This window comes from Myripristis murdjan, chromosome 19 (genome assembly GCF_902150065.1).
Source record: "Myripristis murdjan chromosome 19, fMyrMur1.1, whole genome shotgun sequence".
NCBI lineage: Eukaryota > Metazoa > Chordata > Actinopteri > Holocentriformes > Holocentridae > Myripristis > Myripristis murdjan.
Window position 1 is genome coordinate 18,642,672 of NC_043998.1, and position 21,075 is coordinate 18,663,746.

At 42.0% G+C, this 21,075-nt stretch overlaps 1 protein-coding gene across 1 annotated transcript in view; it reads right to left on the reverse strand.

The window, feature by feature from the left end:
- Positions 1-20,747, reverse strand: part of ca10a (carbonic anhydrase Xa) — a 75,533-nt gene extending 54,786 nt beyond the window's left edge. The window contains exons 1-2 of the mRNA XM_030078419.1: positions 20,632-20,747; positions 10,829-10,903 (exon numbers count right to left, since the gene is read on the reverse strand). Of these exons, the coding sequence (XP_029934279.1) occupies positions 10,829-10,903; positions 20,632-20,677 (121 nt within the window). The 5' untranslated portion in view covers positions 20,678-20,747. The remainder of the gene's footprint in view (positions 1-10,828; positions 10,904-20,631) is intronic.
- Between the last annotated feature and the right edge of the window lie 328 nt (positions 20,748-21,075).

The window sequence follows — 21,075 nt, forward strand, 5'->3', positions numbered from 1 at the left end:
TTAGATCCTCGTTTCACAAAGCGATGCGGGCAGCAGGTATGGATGTGTGCAGACATTGTCTCAGCTTTCAATTTGGTTTTGTTTTCACGGCGCGGGCTGCCACATCAACATCTGCTCCACGTCAAAATGTTTGCCGGTTGTTGACAAAGATGATGATCAGCGAGATGGGTTTTGCGACATCAAACCGCTGCCGAAATGACAAAAAGATTGCGTGTTGTTTTTGAATAGGAAAACTTTGAAATGTCAAGTGGCTGTTGTGTTGGGCACACACGACGGTGAAGCCTTTTGAATTATGTGTGGCATAAAGACAAAGGAAGAAAATTTAAGTGCTGAGTTGATTGGAGAGGCTTGTTGGCTCCTCAAACATTGCTTTGTGTATGGATGTGAGTGTGTGGCTGCGTGGTTGAAGCTGTTTGTGTGTACAAGTGGTAAGTTATCCTCTCATTGTTACTGAGTTACTGAGTTACTGAGAACCGGAGGAGGAATGGTGGAGCTGCCCAGTGGTCCCTGTGCAAAACACACTCTCTCACATGCTCTCTTACTCACACACACACACACACACACACACACACATGCGCGTGCATTGTGGATAATACCTTACACAGAAACTCACACTTTCGCAGAGAAGGAATACACATGGGCAATGGTTCCATTTTTGATAACCTTTTGTCAAATTATGATGTGCTGTTTGGAAAATCCTACACGTACTGTAGCCGCTTTAAATAGATATCTTTATCAGTGTTACTGTAATTAGATTACTTTTTCCAGTAGCAAAGTAATGTAGGGATTGTGTCTGAATTTTTATTACAGTAATATTAAGTAGCGCTATCTTCCTTTCACTGTTACTGAGTTCTGGATACTGACTGGATGCTCCAAGTCCACCTCAATGGCAGTTAGCATGTGGAGCATCCAGCCAGTATCCAGCACTCAGTAACAATGAGAGGAAGACAGCATCACTACTGTCCTACAGAACAGCTAGGGGGGAAGTGAAATAACATCAAATTTTCAAAATGGGTGAACTAACCCTTTAAAGAAAATCCAAAGCTCCAACTATCCACCTTTCCTTTTAGCACATGAAAAACAACAGGTTACTGATGACAGTATGGAGTCATGACAGTGGCCTTTGTCAAAACCCTGCCCTGTGGAAAATGTGGTAAACTTTGCTGACTCTTCCTGATTGTATTATTTTTGAAAGATCCCCAATACTGGTCATTGTGTGTCGGTGTATGTGCATGGTTAGTAAATGTATGGTGTGTATGTATGTGTGTGTGTGCGTGTGTGTGTGTGGGCTTGTGTCTGCTTGTATACACTTGTGCTTCAGTCTGCGTTGCGTGTGCATGAGCATTCAGCATTGCCAATTTGTTTGGCCTACCACTGAAATAGCAAACGTTCTGTGTGTGTTCAATCAACAGAATAAGCCATGTGATTCAGACTACACACACACACACACACACACACACACACACACACACACACACACACAGGCACACGGACACACTCCACTGAAGGACTGAACAGCAGTGGCAGAGTAAATCCTGCCTCAGATAAAAGCATCACATCTCCCCACAAATCCATGAAGACCTTTTTTTTTTTTTTTTTTCCGAGACGCAGGCAACCTCCACTGAAATGAAATACATCAAGCGGAGCTGATTGATCCAAAGTGTTACTCAATCCATCTGTGGATAGCAGTAAACTACAAAGAGGAAAAGACTAGGATGGTACCACTGTGTACCAACTTGGAATAATAGTGCGGCAGATATCAGTGCGGGGGGTAATATTTCACCATGATAGGTGGGAGAAATCTCTGCTATAACTGTCGTCCCCACTGCGGCCAAATGTGTTTAGTCAGGCCTGTGGAACGGCCTCTGGTGTGTAGTGCTGGCTGTCAAAACCCATCTCCTCCTCTCCGTAGGCAACGGTCCCACCGCTGGGAGGCCTCATCTCATCAGATCGACTACACCTTACCACCCATTCCGCATGCTAACCCCCGCAAATCAGAGAATCTTATTTACACCTCCCGGGCAGGGGGGCCCGGCTCGGGTACACTCGAAACAAGCCGGCGATGTACTATTGGATATCCATTTTCCTTCGATAACCCCGCTGGTGGCAAATCATCCGTGGCCCTGCTGGTGATGTCTGCACTCCTTTAATTGGTTTTCGATCAGCAATTGTCACTTGCAGAAGAGCTCTTTACCTGCCAGACATATACAAAGTACCTGCCAATTAGCCTTCTCCATTGATTCAGACAGGGGCTTAGCTGGTGTATTAAGTAAAAAGCATTTAAGGGGATTTTTCAGAACACTGCCTTTTGGACTTTGTGACTGGGGGCTAAAAATGCTTTAATTGGTACTCGGTTCTTGTCTCAGTAGGATGTAAACTGAAAGGAGGGGGCTCTCTCGTTTGTTAATCAGCTCACAAGCCTGCTAGAAAAACTGTAACCGCTTGTTTGATTGCTGGAAACAAAAGTGGCTATGAAACAAGACTGCGAGCAGAGGAAAAACACAGGATTAAATTGAATTCTGGTGATGGGAAATTGTAACAAAACGCTTTGACAGTGCTGAGGGCCTTGACAACAGAGCGTCAGCAGCATTGTCGGAGGATCTAGGGTTGTGTGATTAGATCTGATGTTTGCACTTGTTCAAGATCAAGAGCCGTCCGCCACGCTTTGTTAACAGCAAAAAGCACAACACTAATCTCGAACGGAGCGCCGTACATAACACAACACTTGTGCTAATAAGATAAACGATACGGAGAATGGCTCCCAAACCTGATCAGTCAATCAGCTTTGCACTGGGACCTTCTGATTTGCACAACCTCAAAGGATGAAAAGGATCCAAGTCTGTTGTTGAATCACCTGTGCAGTGTATTGTTTACAGCGGTGGTTCTTAAAGTGGGGTCCAGAGACGAGTGGGGTCCTCGAAGAGACCAGCAAAATGACGAACAATTTATTTTCACTTTAAGTTAAAGGGCCCCTGTTACAGCAATCACAATTCTCAACTCAAAGTAATCAAATTTAATGCAGACATTATGAAGAAATGATTTTATTTGAGGGGTTAACCACTGGAAATTTGGACTCCAACAGCTGATATAGTTGTAAATATGCGTGAAAATCCCTGCCAAGTGCCATTCAACCTGAGGATACCATTTGTGACGCATCACTTCGTCACATACAGTTTGGTACAACAATGTACCAGGTCCATGGTACATAATCATATCCATGTAACTTCCCTTCTTTCTTCAACCATAATGTGTGTCAATGATTGCAACATTGACCAGGTTTATCAGTAAGCAAGCATCAGTAATCTTAATAATTCACTCCTAGTGTTCACTGTTCACATCTTAGTGGGTGATGTCATTCGTCCAGCATCCTGGCATTCCAGCGGACATACACTACCAATTATTTACATCAGTGACTCGTTATCACTTGAACTAAAACTACATGGTACATACACGTTGGTATCATGGCATTTTTCCAACTTTATAAGCTGATGAGGATCACCTCAGTGCAGCATAATTCATGCAAAATGGACTTTGGTCCTGAATTCTATGGGACCAATAATTTGCTTGAATAAATAGCCCATATTCTAATAAACTAATACTAAATAAACACCAACTTCTTCCTCTATGGATTCCTGGGACAAAATGCTATCAATTAGGGGAACAGCAACCTTTGAGATCCCCCACTTTGCAGCTTTCTCATCCTCATTTTCCACTGTGAATTCATTATTGCAGCGATGGCCCAATAAAAGCACCTCTCTCTCTCTCTTTCTTTCTCTCTCTGCCCACCAGTTTCCCCTTCAACACCTCCTGCCTCTGTTCTCCCCTCCCACTCTTCCTCGTTCCATCTCGATCATTAGCTGGCTGGGACCTAACATGGGAAAACGCCAACTGGTGCACACTCTGCCACACAGCCCCATCCCATCGCTCCAACTGGGAGACCACCAGCAGGCTACTGGCCACACGGTGACACAAACATACCCAAACTGTGGCTGAACTGATCAGACTGCTTTTTGCCCAGGTAGTGAGAGTCAGAAAGTCATTTGTGAAAAATTATACCACTGGGATGAGAGAGGGGCACTTTTTTTTTTAAGATGACAAGAGACAAGGCAGATCACTTCACCAGCATCAAGAAAATGATTCAAAAACTCTTGATTTGCATTGGAAACAAGCAATTTTATCTCATGCCACTGGCACTCTTTCATTTGTTTTAAGAAAAATAAGATGTTCAGACTCAGTGCTAGATTTAATTACTTTGTCAGACGGAAATTTTTGCTGTGAGGGTGATAGATTGGGAGTTTTGATGTTCTTTAATGAAGACATCACAGCAAAACAAAAGACACAGGACCTAAAATAACCTTAAACTGCACACAACTAAACACACAGTCAACAATATCAATATTCAACACGCTGGAAACCCTCCTAGGTACAATCAACATTCAAATGCAATCAGACCCACTTCACCCACTGTACATATTACCTTCTGCAGTCCCAGAGCATTCATAAATGTGACAATATCATTTTTTTTTTTTAAAGAGGATCACATGCACAACACCCCAAGGTACAGAGACCATCCCATCTCTAAATCAGTCTCTCAATCTTTCCCCTGCCAAGCTGCTCCACATGAGCTCCCCTGCTAGATGTTCCTACCAAGAGAACCAAGAAAACAATCACAAACTGGCTGAACGCTGCACACGGGCCCATAAATAACATGGTGTACCAGTTATTCATAAAACTCACTGGCAGGGTTAGCGTGTCTGCTGCGGGCTGAGACTGTCACAGTGGAGTGTTTTCTCATATATAAAGGTGCATTACCAAGTCAGGTTTTGCAGTTTGCATTTTTGTGGCACTGCCACCTCCTTGGTAATTTGAATATTCTGTAAACAATTCATGAAAACACAGATATAGAACGTGCTCTAGTGAGAGGGCATACTGAGGTTAACCGAGTAACTCATGCATCAAGAATAAGGGAACACTCTGAGCGTCATCATGAGCTTCAGATGGATATGGCAAGGGGTGGCACTCACTACACGTGTGTTTAAGTGGATCCAAATTTGATTGTGTTCTATTTTTCATGATACTGGAGTGGAAAAGCTCAAGAAAAACAACCATAAATCAATCTGGGAAATATTCAGTACCAATGTTGCATCTAGGTTTAAAGTTCAATTACAATAATTCTAAGTATTCATCACACTGACCAAGTATGAATATCTTGTCAGTTATGAATCATTGTTCCTCTTTATTCCAAAATATTTAGTTGATGTTAGGGGTTTTGTTGCAACACAGTCACCAGAATAAAAGGTTGCCATTTTACACTTCTGCAAACCAACAAATACATTAAAATGTCTATGTTCTGAACCCAAAATACACTGCATTTCCACATTTAGAACTAAAGCCAATGTGATGACGTCATGTGGCTGGCTGGCTCACGTTAGCTTGTTAGTTATTAAAACTACTTGGTTAAGCTTAGGAAAAGATTCGTCGTCATGGTTAAGGTTAGGGAAAGATCGTGGTGAATGTTATGAATGCTTGTTATGAAAGCTAAAAATGAACACAGTTCTCATTTGACACAGGACTCAAAACCCTGGTCTGCAGAAGACTGTGACATCCACCGCCCCACCTGCCTCCTAATGTGATGTTTGTCGCTCACTTTATACGAAGTCACAAAACATGAAAACATGACATTTCAGCATGTCCTTGGTTTGCAGAAATGTAAAATGCCAACATATTTTCCTGGCAAGTGGGCTGTTTGTTGATAACAGTAGACATTTTTGTGGTAAATAACATTCAATGAAGGGGCTCAGCCATTAGAGTCTAGTGAATTTCAGATCATAGCATGGGTTTATGAGCTTTTCCAATTTTAGATCATGTGCTACCGACCTTTTCTTTAAAGGTATAGTTCACCACAAAATCAAAATGCTCTAATTAATGGCTCCCCCCTGTTTGAGCTGAAACTCCACTGAAGTTGGCAGGACCAGCAAACACAGTTCAACCCACCTCCGCTTTCTCCCCAGTGATTCTAGTTAACAAGGTCATGATTTAATAGCTTCAACATGTCCATCACATTTCTCCAAACAGTTCATGCGGCATAATCTAAGCAACCAAACGAAAGCACTGTGGCTCCAAAGTCTAATATTTACCTCATTATCTTGTGGATTTTCTCCAGTTGGAGGGGGTCTTTCTGCCTTCATGTGTTCCTCCTAAACTCCTAAACGTCTTCCCACAACTTCCAAGTTGAAGAAATTCTGAAATATATCTCTGTGCATTCAGTTCCAATAAGTCAGAAACAACAAAACAGACTATGAAATATTTTGAAGTACCTTTTTTCATGATTAGTTCAAAAATCAAGTGGCACAGAGCTATTTTGTATTGTGAAATGAACAGTTTTGTAATTTATATTTTAATAAGTTTATTTTTTAAAAGCTGTTCTACATGTGCAAGTTAAACAAAGTGCAAGTCTCATATCCTGGCATCTCAGGTATCACGTGAAATTCAAATTTTCCTGTCATATGTACTGCTATTCTGTGTCGTATGATATTTCCAACAGCATTTGAAGGCATCATCTGCTCGCCACTGTGGGGTGACTTGTAGAACAAATGAGAAAAATCTAGGAGATGATGAGGTAAATATTGGGCTTTGGGACTCACACTGCAATCATTTGGCTACAAAACATTTGTATTACACTGCACAAGCTGTTTGGATAAATCTGACAAACATGTTCTGCCTTTTTTGGTGGGTGTTTTTTTTGTTTTTTTTTTTAGCACAGTTCTATTAACTTCAATAGTGTGTGATAAAGCTGAGATGAAACCACAGGGGCTAACTCGCTGTGTGTTTGCTGACCCTGCCAACTGCAGTGATGTTTCAGCTGACATGAGAGTGAGCAGATAATGAGGGAATTTTCATTTAGAGGTGAGCTATTCCTTTGAAAAACAGGAGTTCCGCTTGGCAGAGCATTGGCTTGCCTCTGACATACCCAGTATGCAACCCATTAAACTTTCACACAGTTAACAATGTTACACCAGCTATAAGAGCAGAGGGCTTGTGCTCCTAACTTTCAATATAAACCCTCTCTGACGAGTGTGCACTTTAAGGTCTTAACACAAGTAACACAAAATACAGAATCAAAAATAAATAAACATTCTTTTGTTTGAAATATCTTTTCCACAACATATATATGAATATGAACAAGGGGGCAGTCCATGTGAATTTCTTCACAGCCATACTTCAACATGACCCCAGCGACTATGTTGAATAAATTTATGACCTTCAAAGACACTTAAAAGTCTTAATTTTTAATGCTGACGAGGCTACAGTGTTTACATTCAGATTTCAGTGCAGTGGCTTGGAGAGGAAGCTCCCGCTGCTACTACGAGTATAAAAACAGGTGTTTGTAAGATAGTAGGCACATCAGATTATCTGGGTAGAAGACTTTTGGCTTAAGCAATTTGAGAATTTTTTGGTGGATTTGCACATTAATTAATTTTCATTTGAGGAATTCTGCATGCAAAATAACATGCAGAGTTGAATAATGAAGGCAGAAATTAATCAGAACAAGGGAACCATATGTATCCTACACAACTAAATTAATCAAACTTTCAGCGTGTACAATACCATTTCATGCCCTTGATTTGGAAAACTGTGGCCTTGATATATCATTTAAAAAATATTTTTCACATTATTCTACGAAAAAGCAGGATTTCAAGATTTTATCGTTGACTTAATGACTTGTTTTTTTGCAGTTTAGAAGGAAGCATATTAATGTGTGGCATCACAACCCTTTTGACCTTGCGAAAGACTTTAAGAGTTCATGCAGATTAAACATTAAGACGCAGCCGAGGAAGAGGAGGTAGAAGCAAAGTGGAGATTGGTACAGCACTTAAAATCATATCTGACCTTTTTCAAATGTTAAAGCTAATTGGGAGAGCTCAGAGAGGCTACGCAATATTCCAAAGGTCAGCTGCTTATGACACTGAGACCTGAGAGTAGGATTACGCTTGCTTTCATAATGTTGTGGGGAGAATGTTTAAAGCCGCTACACGACAGTTTCTCGCAAGTTTCCGGGTGACACAATCTGCTGTTAACAGATGAGCAGAGCTAGAGAGGCCCTATCATTTCAGTAATCCTCTGTGCCAGCGTGGAATAATACCCCAACAGGAGTATTATTATCTCTCACAAAAACTATTTAAGATTCTGTGATAGCATTCCAGTTATCAATTAAAAACACAAATTATGGGGTGCCCCGGTAGCTCCCCTAATAGAGCATGCACCACACATCAAGGCTGTGTGCTTACCATAGCAGCCTGGGTTTAAGTCCATTTGCTGCATGTCATCCCCTCTCTCATCCCTGCATTTTCGGAATCTCTCTACTATCGCAATCAAATAAAGAAAATGCCAAAAAAAAAAAAAAAAATCTCAGAAAACAAAACACAAAATTGTCACTCCTGTTATTATCCTCTCCAAATGTCAGATTTAAGATGAATTACCCAAAAACTAAATCCCACCTCCATCCTGAACCCTTTTGCTTATCTGGAATTACTTGGTGTCTTATTGTACTGAGCTAAACTTGAATGGACATTATCGATCGTAACCACCTCCACAGTGTATGGGTTAGTAGGTCCCTACTGCAACCTCAAGTAGGTCAGGAAGCTGTCATTATCTATTCCTACCAGCAGTCGTTCTTAACCAATCAAACTTAAGCTTTAGCCATTTTCATTAGCTGTTGTTAACTACTTGATTTAGGTTAGGAATAGGTCTTTGTTAAGGTTGGAAAAGGGTTCGTCATGATGGTTGAGTTTAGGAAAATGTAACGGTTACGGTTAGGAAAAGGTCTTTGTTAAGGTAAGGAGAGGTTTTGTTGTGATAGTTATGTTTAGGAAAAGGTAATGGTTAAGGTAAGGCAACGTCAGCAAGCAGAAAACAAACATGGTTCTTGCTTGAGTTGGAACTCGATACCCAATCTCCCAAGTGCAAGTCCGTGTGATTGACCCTTCCACCACCCCAACCACGTCCTTATGCAACCAACTTTGTCAGCCTTTATCCTATATCACAATATGTCTATTTCCAGGATCCCATTTGACAGGTTCATTTATGCTCCCTTTATGTATGAAAATAAATACGTCCGTCTCAAACGATGTAACCCTCACTGCCCACATACGTCCATGCGTCCTTCACGTTGCCATGGATGCTCAGCAGTAAATCCACTAGAGGGCAGCGAGAGAAATTTCTTCCTTATGTCTCGCTTACAGAGCGATCTTGTTGGAGCTATTAGCCACACTGCCCCTGTGAATTCTGCTGGTACTGCTTTGTTTCGTTCATATCCATAAGTTTCCTGAAAGTGTGCACAGACGAAATGAATGCAGAACACAGACAGAAGGCACCATCCGTATCCATATTTAATGTTGAGTATAAATGAGCCCTAAGACAGACTGGCCAACACGAGAAATGGCAGAAAAAGTTGACTTTCACTAAGTGGAAGTATTCCCAGCTCTTTGAATTCCTCTAGTTAAAGGACAAGAAGAACACTGAACAACAAGGCTGTTTGGTTTCCAGATCACTCACAGCAGGGGAAAGTGCTTATCTGCTAAGCAAAGATAAAGCAAAGAGTCTAATGAATTATTGCTCCTGGGTGTAATAAGTTAAAGTAATTATATTTCCTCTAAAATGATTAACAAGTAATGAATGCTATGTTTTTTTTTGTTTGCTTGTTTTGTTTTTTCAGTGACGAGCCTACCAATTTCGTGTTCACATATCAGTAGAATACCATTGTACAAACAGACTAAACTCTTTTATCCTCACTGACTTTAAAAGTAGAAAAGGTGTAACAAGAATATGTTCAATCAACATTATTTCCCTCCACGTCATTAAACTGAGCTTCATTTGCACAGAAAAGCATTCTGGTCTGTTTTATGTCCTAACTATGAAATCCTGCCTGCTGCAGAACAAGATAACTAGAGGTGGGAATTCTCGGCGAGGCCACAGGAGGTTCATAAACAGCGTTTAACAGCTCCAGCTGTTGTACGGCGGTTCGCAAAGCAAGTACGCCTTTGAGAACTGGGAGAACTGGGAGTGATAGCACAGATAAAAATGAACCCAGCTAAGCACCAACAGGTTGGTGACAGATGGAAGGACAAGGATATGTGCAGGAAAAGTTTGTTTTTAGAAGCAGACATATGCAAACATATTCCTGTAGGAGCTGTGTGCACACACACATACCTCGCTACCATATGAGGACTTTGCCTTAACTGTGTTCATTCCCTCTTTCCGAAACCTAATCTTGCCTCTACTCTTAATCCTAAATCCAAATCCTAAACCTAAACTATCCTCATGTAGAAGTTCAAGGTCCAGCAGAATCTTCTCACTTTGGAGCATATGCTTCATCTTTCCATCCTTGTGAGCACATTTGGTCCTCATAAGGACAGAAGTACCCACATGTTCACACTCGCATACAAATAGACACCTGCAGGCTTTATCAAAAGCACTCTGGCTCAGCAGAAAAACACAATCTTGGGAAAATAATTGGCCTGACATGCACATACACAACAAGATGGAAGGGGTGGAAAGAACAGTGAGTTGCTGCCAATCAATCAGTGCAAAAACAATGTCAACTGCGCACGAGGGGCAGCGAGGTCTTGTCAGAATGAAAAAATAAAACGATTTGCCAGTGGCAAGGTGGTCCGACAAAATCTTAAATATGCAATAAGCCTTCCACTTCGGGATGAAACACACACTGCGGTGAGAGTGTACTCAGAAAACAAAGCAAAATTTAAAAAAAAAAAAAATCTCCAGGAAACATCCAATGCATCATTGTAGTGTATATTGTGAGGGGGCTTACCTGGAACAAAGCTGCCCTGCACCACCTCCTTGTATGCCCACCATCCTTCGTGAATTTTCGGCGGATTTGGCTGCGCTGTGAGGTGAGGAGAGGGAGAACACAGAACAGGCACATCAATCACTTGAATCTGAAATTCACACAAGAAGGCAAAAAAAAGGAGGCGTCGTCCCGCTGCGTTCAGTCGCTCTCCAACTGAAACGGGGCAGTTTTTCCACCCTCATCATTTCCAGACGCCCCGCTAACCTTCACAGTAAGAGGCCTCCGTAAATACAGAGTCCCTCGAGACAGCCTCGGAGCGAGCGGGTCTCCAATTGGAATCCCAACCCCTGTTTTTCAGTCTAACAGTCCTCCCTTCTTTCACACACAGAGAAACACACACACACACACACACACACACACACACACAAACAAACTCCCCCGTGCTTTGACTCCCCAGGCATTAGTATGGAAATGCATTCTGTCATGTTGTGTGAGCTGTGGAAGAAAGCTCCAGATTAGAGCAGGGTGGTACAGTATAATTGAGGTGACTAAGTAAAGGTCCCACTACAAAGGGAGGGTTGTGACCGAGAATTACCCAGCGAGCCTTCAGGATATTGCTTTTTACACCTCAACTTTTTTTTTCTTCTTTTTTTTTTTTCTGTTCATTTGCCAGCCGTGCAAAGCCAGGCTTAATAGAGGGGCTAGAGGTTGCCGCGCCTTGCCTGCCTTTAATGGAAGTCGAGGTGGCCGAACAACCCCCCCACCGCCACCACCACCACACAAATACACACCCAACAGCCATGTGCCAGCAATGCAGGTGAGCGGTTCAATTCCAGAGGGGTGGGCCGGCTGGACATGGCGGTCCGAAAAGGCTATTTTCTCAGAGGGTAATATCAGCACCAAAAGCCGAGAAGAGGGGGGCGAACGGCAGTTAGCCTCCCAGAAAAAAATGGATCTTTGCAATACCGTTTGTTGAGTTGTTTCTCAAAATGATAGATTGCTTCTCCCTCTTCGATGTAAAATGAACTTGAAGTAAACACCACCTTTGATCGGAGTGTGCCTAAATCACTGCAGACGCCAACTGAACAACAATAGTGAGTTGAGTTTCCAAACCATTAGAGGGAGCCTGGCCCCCTGCCCGGCTCCGTTAGAGCTCCCGTCAGTTTCCTCTGCTCTGTGAAAGGACAGTGTCATGTGGTAGCATTTAAACGGCACCATATCACTGACAAATCAATTGTAAAACGTATGAAACAAATTTAAAAATGCAACAAAACATGAATAATACTTCTTACAGGGCATAACTTTGATAAAACAAAAAAAAAACATCAAATCTAAATATAGGATATTATAGAATATACAGTTTTTAAAATATATATTTAAAAATCACTACTTTAGATAGATGTGCTTTATTGATCCCATACTGGGAAATTCTTGAAATTCTTTAGTGTACGAAACTGGGTGTAAAAAAAAATTTACACAGCATTTGAATTTGTATAATCTATTAGATGAGACTGTGGTTTCCAAACAAAAAAGTTGCATTTTTGTTGTACAAAGGAGCAATTTGTAAATGTTTTTAACAGAAATGAACTGCATGTCTTTTATCTCTCAGTGTTAACAGAACCGTGGTCTCAAAGGTTCCTCATGGAACCAGAAAAGATTCAACTGTGCCATGACAGATTCCGTACCAGCTGGCGCCCTTGCTTTTCTGTGTGTACCCCATGTTGTTAATGTCAGTGTTTCTCCAGCAGAAGATCGATTTTCTGATTTTCCATGGATCTTGTTGCTTTCTGATGCAAAAAAAAAAACAAAAAAACACACAGGAACATTTTGCTGTTCTTCCAATTTTGTGCCATAAAACAACCCAGCACATTTCCCACCATGTTCAACTGTCCTCGTTGAGACGGTCTTGTCTCTTTCTAGAAATTCTGTGAATGTCTCAGGGTTAATGTGATGATGATTTACCACTGTTTAAAGCACAGCAAATTCAATAACCGAACTGTACAGAGACCCACTGAATACAGCATGAGAACAATAAAACATATTTTACTGTATTATTTCTATAATGCATCGAAATTAATTACATATACCTCATGGACCGATAGGGAATAAAATGTTGTTGTGTAGCACTTCATCAGCCACAGGACTTTTTCATCATGCTTTATCAGATAAAACCCCTGGAGTAAGGAAAATAATGAGGGGTCACAGCGAACAATATTGTGTACAGTGCCGCTTTGAGTGTCTATGTGTGTGTGTGTGTGTAGTGTGTGTGAGAGAGGCCCTTGGGATCCTAGCTACTGTAAGTAATAATATAAAGGAGATTTGGAGGCCTGTGGACATGATCCTCTTACAAGCTGCTGACAACAATACAGATAGAGCTTTCTTTCTCTCTCTCTCTCTCTCTCTCTCTCTGTCTCTCTAATTCTGGACTGTAATGCATTTCACCACAGCAGCTGCTTCTGACCTAAAACAGATTAAAACATAATGCATGGACTGACTGACTGACTGACTGATTCCCATTGCCGTCTAATTGGACTGAGTGTCAAACATTTTCATCACAATCCATTTTAAAGAAGTGGTTTTGAAATATGACATTGATGAATACCGTAATATCAGTTGAAACTTAATGATCCCTATGGGAAAACAGCACTATAGAAACACACACACACACACAGTGAACAGTTAAAAGCATGTAAGCTGAAATAAAGCAGTAAAAAGTATCAAATTGCATGAATTCCCACATCATTTACACAGGATCTACAAAACAACAGCAGTAGAACATACTGAGATGAATAAAACAAAGGAAAACTGAGTGCACACTAAATAAAATTTAAAAAATGATAAATATTATTATTAATACAGTATTTAAAGATGTGAGATATATGCATCCAAAATAAATGAAAATCCAGCCGTGCAACAGGACCCCCCACAACAAGTGCACCCAAACACCCAGTTACGTTTCGTACTTGTACAAGAATTCACACAGTTCATAAAATGGATTATCTCTGGATACCTTCCAGGTTTGTGTGAGTGGGAGGCAGCAGTTTTTAACATCTTTTCAACACGGCTGGGACTGAACTGAAGGGAAAGCTAGCTGAGTCGCTCTGTTTTGAATCAGCCTCCGTCACTGAATCGGTCCTTTTCGGTGAACGAGAGAGTTCCACTTGTTCACAGGCTGAACATTGTCATGTCGTCTGAATGTGTTCAGTTCATCATCCGGTACAGCAAACAAGACAGGAAACGCTCTCTGAATGAGATGATGAGACCACCCAGTGAGATTTACACACAGAGGAGAGGAGAGAGGAGGTGAAGTGACAGTAAGTGAAATAAAAGCTTCCCAACAAGAGTAATTTATTAATGTAATCCCTCTAAAACCAAAGATGGTCAGACATCGACTCCAAACGTTTGAAATTCCAGCCAACCTGAATCTGGCGCCAGTGGTGAGGATGCTAGAAGCTCTTGCCTTATTGTATTTAATTGGGTTAGCTACCCTAACCACCCCCACCCCCCACTGGGCCCATCCGCCCCCACACAGCAGTCAACACTGTAATAAATGGGAAAAGTGTGAGAATAGGACGCCTCTCAGATACAACTGTGGGTTTCACTTTTTTGTCAAGATGCAGGTCCGTAGGCTGCTCTTGCAGCTGTATAGGAGCAACTTGCCTACAGACGAGACTTAATCACATCCTGTGGTTCATCAGGAGAGAGAGAGAGAGAGAGAGAAAAAAGAGCATAGTGGCATAACTAACACTGCCCCATTTCTCACAATGTCTGGCCATGGCCCCAAAACACACTTCCTGACATCAGCAGAAAGGAAATGCCTCCAATCTATAAAGGGAAATGCAGACACGACTCTGCAGGAGGTGGGTGGTGGGGTTGGGGAGCGGGCGGGGCTGGGGAGCGGGTGGTGGGGTCTGAGAGGGTGACAAGAAAAGTAGAAATGGAGTAGAGGATGAGCGCGGCAGAAAATGATGGATCGCCATTTTCCAGCTTTGAGTCGGACCCTGGTTATCATATAAGTAAAATAAGGTGAAACGTCTAATCTATGGATTAATAGAGTGGAGAGTCAGGTAGCAAGTAAGGGTATGCCGCATACTGATAAGGTATTAGAAAGTATTAGTTAGGGTTTTAAGGAATATGCCTTGCTTTCACATGATAATATGACCTTTTTCCTCCAAAGTGAAAACCAATTAAAAACTGTCTGAACTGTACGATGTCTAACCAACACCTACAAAGCCCTACAAGGACGAGTCATGATGAGTCACGGGAGGGAGACAGGCCACGGGAACCGGCAAGTCAGAAAATCCATTACTGAGTCAGCCTGTGTCTCACTTTATTACAACTAGACGGTTTTGAAAACTTTGAAGATGCATTAAGTAATCTTTGGGCGGATATCAAATGCAGGAAAGGCCAAGTAATTACTGATGTCCTTGTGGAGAGTTCTTCCCAGGTTGTCAGAATGAACTTCTCAAGGAAGTGAGCACAAAGAAGCTTCTGATTGTTTGAGAAGGATCGTGTTCTTATGATTGGGACAGCGGTGGGTTGATTGTAGAGCCATTCTCCGCTGTTGAAAATAAAGCCCTGAATGGTGGGGAACTTTCATTTTTTCATTTCATTTTCATTCCAGTGACCTTTGAAAGCCAGAGATCTCGGGACCAAAGTAGTCACCTGGACCCTAATATTTCACTAATTATCAGAATAATAGCCTGATCAGAATAAAAGAATACCTCATGTGAACACCTAAATTGTCACAATTTGAAAGAAACTTTAGCTGGTATAAAAGGATTGGGGCAAACCGAAATATCCAATTCAAGAGGAAAATATTTGCATCTCATGGCACTGCAGTTACTTAAATTGATCATTACCTTGAGTTGGATTTTTTTCCCCCTCTGCATTGTTGTCCACATGGAGATAATATAGAGAGACAAGTCCTCCAGGAAGGTTTGAGTTATGTCAGGTGCACAACAAAACTGGCTGACACAGCTTTTTTTGTTCAGGATTTAAGTATTGTTGAATGCCTTTGAGGGCAAGTGGCGTCAGGTTTATCACTCTTGATAAGCTGCAAGGCCTCTTGCCTTCCTCTGTTTAATGACTGCAGGAGGAGTATGCTCTGCTGAGACTGCTGCTTAATTAGAAAGACTTGCAGAAACACGAATATTCCCAGCACACAACGTCCATCTTTGAAAAATCTGCTCGATGACAGAATTATTCTGCACGTCAAAAAAGTTAGATTCTGCTTACCTGCTGAGGCTTTGGGTCATGAAAATGCACATCTTATTAGACTGCTTTATTCGGCATCCATGTAAATAGATGTAAATAGAAATATTCTACATGTAACTAAAGAATATGCCAGTAGTTGTTCCCAGCAGGTAATGTGAGGTTCATATGTCACACCTTGGTCAAATGTGAGGCTACAGAATTCCCACAGAACACTGACCATCAAACAAACAATCAGATAATCCATTTCCACAATCAATAATCTCCGTTTTAAAACATACATGCCAGCATTAATCTGGTTTTACTGGACACCAGCATCAGTGAAGGTCTGGAGTGGCATCTGCCAAGTCTCTAAGTCTCTTGACAACAAGTACGGATGCACCCAGACAGGCTGGGCTCAGCAGTTTGAAATTCTGTCCTGCTGTTGTCAATTCCATCCAAACCGCTTATTAAAAAACTGCAAGACTACTGTAGAGCTGATGAAAACGTGTATTTTGTGTTTTTGTCAGCTTGTCATGATGCAGGCAATGCTGACCTTTCCAAAGGCCTGTTTGGGTGGCTCCGCTGTCACCAGACATGGAAATGGTAAGAACTGATAACTCTGTAATGCTAAACAAGTGCAATATCTTGAAATGAGGCAAATGCCTCCATTAGGATTAAGATAGTGTCACTTGATTTAGGAAAAACATTAGAACAAATTGATTTAAATTGGAAAGTGGTAAAATTACCTTACTCCATTAGATTTTTTTCTCTCTTTTAGATGGAATAAGATTTAAGACTCTGTGCTTGGCTAAATGACTTGTGCTTTGATTTGCACTGCTTAGGCTTGATAAATACTGAACTAAAAGAATCAATTAATCTAAGTCTGAGTTATCTTCTAAAAGGTGATACGCTGCACTAAGACAAACACCGACCTCGTTGAGATGTTCTCCATTCATCCTCCATTCCCAAACAATGACTTGCTTTGCGGTAGCATTGTTTTGAATAAGAAGGCTCCTCTAAAGCCGTATGACGGATCTAGTTGGCCACAGCCTCTTACTGACCTGAATCCCATTTAGCAGAGCACAGGCCTATTTCATCCTTATACTTGGGAGTCTGGCAGCGTTCAGCCCACCTCTGCCACCTCCCATAAAGGCAAAGAGAGACGGTGTAAATAAACAGTTCATTTTCATATAATATCCCAACTATTCCATTAATATTCATTGCAGGGCAGAGGCAATCCTGAGGCCCAACCATGCAGAAAGAGTGAGGGAGGGAAAGATGGAGAGAGAGAGAGAGATGGGGGAGCAAGAGGAGGAGGAGAACAGACAGCAGAGAAAAAGAGAGAAAGAGACAGAAGTAACAGACAGATTGGAAAAGACGGAGACAAAAACGAGAGTGGCAATGCGCGTCTATAAATGAAACTTGACCTTGCCAACAGCTGTGCTTACTGACTTATGAGACAATTATCTAGAACCTGGCTCCTATTGGTGCCTCCCTTTAATGGCCCCAACTGTGTGTGTGTGTGTGTGTGTGTGTGTGTGTGTGTGTGTGTGTGTGTGTGTGTGTGCGCATGCCAGGATGCATTTGCCTCTGTGTCAGAGAGTGAAACACCCAGGCCCCGAAGACACTCTGAATCAAACCAAAGCATCCACAATTGGTTCCCCATCTAAAATGCAGCAGGCAATATGCTGTCGCAGGACTGCTTAATCTTCATCTGCTGGCTCAGGAGACACCAGTCACTCAGTCAAACAGGCGGGCAGGAGGGTACAGAAGGTATACTGTGCTGGAAATCTACCATAATAGGCCAAACTATCATAAAATGTCCAGATGGCTTTCCTGATGAAACTGGTTGCAGTTAAAGTGATAAAATTCTTTCTTTGCTTCGTAAAGTGGTAATCCATGGGTTTCTTGTTGGTTTATTTTTACCCTGACTCCATCCTTGGTGCTAAGAAATCACTGATTCAGTCTTGGGGACCATTTGTCAAAGAAACACCGCAACCTGTAGGCTAACTGTGCCGTCTTTTTCTTTTAACTGCTCTTTGTAATTACCCAACTCTTCTGTTTATTTGAAACAAACCAGACAGATAAAACGCATCACTTCCTTTGTGCCAGAGATTTTTTTCCGAGTAAAGGCCTACCAGTGTCTAGAACAGCAAGTGTTAAAGGGGTAGTTCCCCCATTTTGACAAACGTAATATTATTTCGCTTCCCCCATGCTGTCATAGTGGTGCTCTCTTCCTCTCATTGTTACTGAGTGCTGGATACTGGCTGGATGCTCCAAATGCTAACTGTTAGCCTCCTGCCATTGAGCTGGACTTCCCCCCAGCTAACGTTCTGAAAAATAATTGCCTTTTAAAGCTTTTATGAACTGGATAAAGGTGGAATTGCTAGCGTTAAATTAATCAGTGACAGTCAAATGTAGAACTTTTTGCTTCGAGACAGGATGTATGCTGTTAGTCCCACCCTCCTCCCCTTCAGTTAGTCAAGTTCCTACCCAAACTCTTATCGCTTCTTTTAATGAGCCATCCACCTTGAAACGGCATCTAGTCTGAGGCTGAGGTAACCATCATCCCTGAAGCGATCACAGCTGTTGCAGAAGCAGAAGACAAATGCAACTACTCTGGGATTTCAGACACAAACAAATGAACCAACAAACAAAAAAGGTGGTGTTCTGTAGCCCGCCTGGGATTAGGTTTTAACATCCATCTCAGGTGATCCAATCACAAGCAGACAGTCTAGACAGATCGCCGCTCACACCTGGCATTATCATGCGTCTCAAATGCATCTCTAGTAGCCAGTTATGATTGGATTTCTGATCACGGCCTCAATCCCATCAGAATTACCTCTTTCCTTTCTTTTCTCACTGTGATTCCTCTGTACCTTACTCCAACCCGCTCCCCTCCCCTCTTCCTCCTCACATCTATATCCCATGCTGTCACTGTTTTTGCAATATTACAGTACTCCACAATACTACAAAAGCAGTTTTACCCAATGTTCCCACTTATCAATAGATTGATTTGTTTGATTACCCCACAAAGACGTACCATCAAACTGCAAAAAGCCAAAAAATTCACATTTGAATTTACTGCCAACAGTCCATTCAATCAAACACTTCCTTCCACAAAGTGACAAGGTGGTCTTCCCATGTTGTCAAGGACGCAGCAGGATGCATCAGCGTTCACGCTACAAATGCAGTGTGGTGGGCTGTGACCACCTCTGAAGGTGGTCTAAGTGACTGGATCACAGTGTGTCTCTACAACACCCGAAGCCTGTTCTCCTCGACTAAGAATGATCCGCATGAGATGTGATCACTCAGATCACCTGAGAGGCATGTTGAAACCACGTGTGAATGGGGTTCCTACGGTTTGTGATGTATTTTGTCTCCCGTACATTTTGCTTCACAGTCTCTGCCGCAGCAACAGACTCTGTGGCTGTTAGCCTCACCTTGACCCCCACAACACAACTAATTGCTGGCTATAACCACAGAAAATGTCTATACCCCAAAACATCCCAAAAAACCGCACTCAAAAGCTAATTTGAGGCAAACAGGTGAAGGGAGGGGGAGTTACACAGAATAACAGACATATACAGACTGATAATGTGTCCTAGATCCTAAAGAGGATCCTTAAGATCCTATTTGTTTTTATTATCTTGTCAGAAAGTTGAATACACTAGCTTTAATATCTAAATCTTTGTATTTAAACGGTCCATTCAGCATAATCCGACATCAGGTGAGAAAAATCAAACTGTCTCGCCACTAATAAGCAAAGTTGGCCCAATAGAGCAATGTTCTTATCATGATTGTGTCAGAGGTTCGTTGAGGAGAGCCACGGAGAAGTGGCTGAGCGTGGGAGGATCGCAGATAACACGGAATCTGACTCTGAGCCTGACAAGAGCACCCTCTCTAACCCCGCCACCCCCATTTTCGGGTTCACTTCTCGAAAAGTTTGCCGGTGTTTTCCTTCCACTGAGTGTAGGATGAAGAAGAAATCCATTATTTTATTTGTCCTCAAAGACACAAGCAAGAGAAAGCGATGCCAGAGCAGAGAAAGGAAAGTATCCATCAATAATTGAAAGGGCTTAAAGTAGGTGAGTACCTTTGTCCTCATGGGCCTGTGATCCTATTGAGCTGAAAGCCATAAAACCCCCTGTAACTCTGCCAGTGACTAGACACTGTACTTAGTACATTCTGTTGCAGCTCAACTAAAGTCATTTCTCTCTCAGCACGCACGCACGCACACACACACACACGCACACACACACACACACACACACACACACACACACACACACACACATATATACTGCACCCAGAAAAGTTAAGACAAATAGGGTCCTGCAGTGCCCTAACAGAAACCCATAAAAACGCAAAGTCACTCTGTAATTATTTATTGAAGACCAGCGATGCAGTAAAGGGTCAATGCACCTGAACTCAATTTACTCCCATTTTTATTCTGCATACAGTTTACGCCCATTTTTATCTCGCCATAAAAACTGACAATAACATGATATTTACGATCCAATCAGTGTTGTTAGACTATCATTTCCCTCAGATATACTTTAAAAAATGTACACTTACATGACATGATGATTCAAATTGTTTTGTAGGCTTAGAATAAAATATCCTACCCAGGGCAGGTCCCCCTGCGTAGGAGACAGCCATGTTCACCACCATGTTTAGATCTTCTTCTTACTTGGTTTATCTGCAGATTGGTCTCCTCAACATGGTGCCATCGCCGCCACATGTCTATGGGGTGTACTACAGCTGCTGGTCATTATGCTCTTCCCTTTACGGTGCTTTGTTTTAGTGCATCGCTGGCTAGCAAGCAGGTTTTCTAATACAATGGAAAAAAAGTTTAAAAAAAAATAACCAAGAATGGGGGATCTCAGTTACACGTTACTGGCTGACACAGCGGGAAAGTCTGAAACCTGGGGGCAAAAAAGGGTAAAAAAGATGAAAGAAAAATGCCAGTGTTGGCAGAAAAGTTGGAATATTGGTGCTAGGAGTGTCAGTGAATGTACTTGATCTGCGATCCGTGGGGGATAACCCTTGACAGTTCAGCACGCATACCA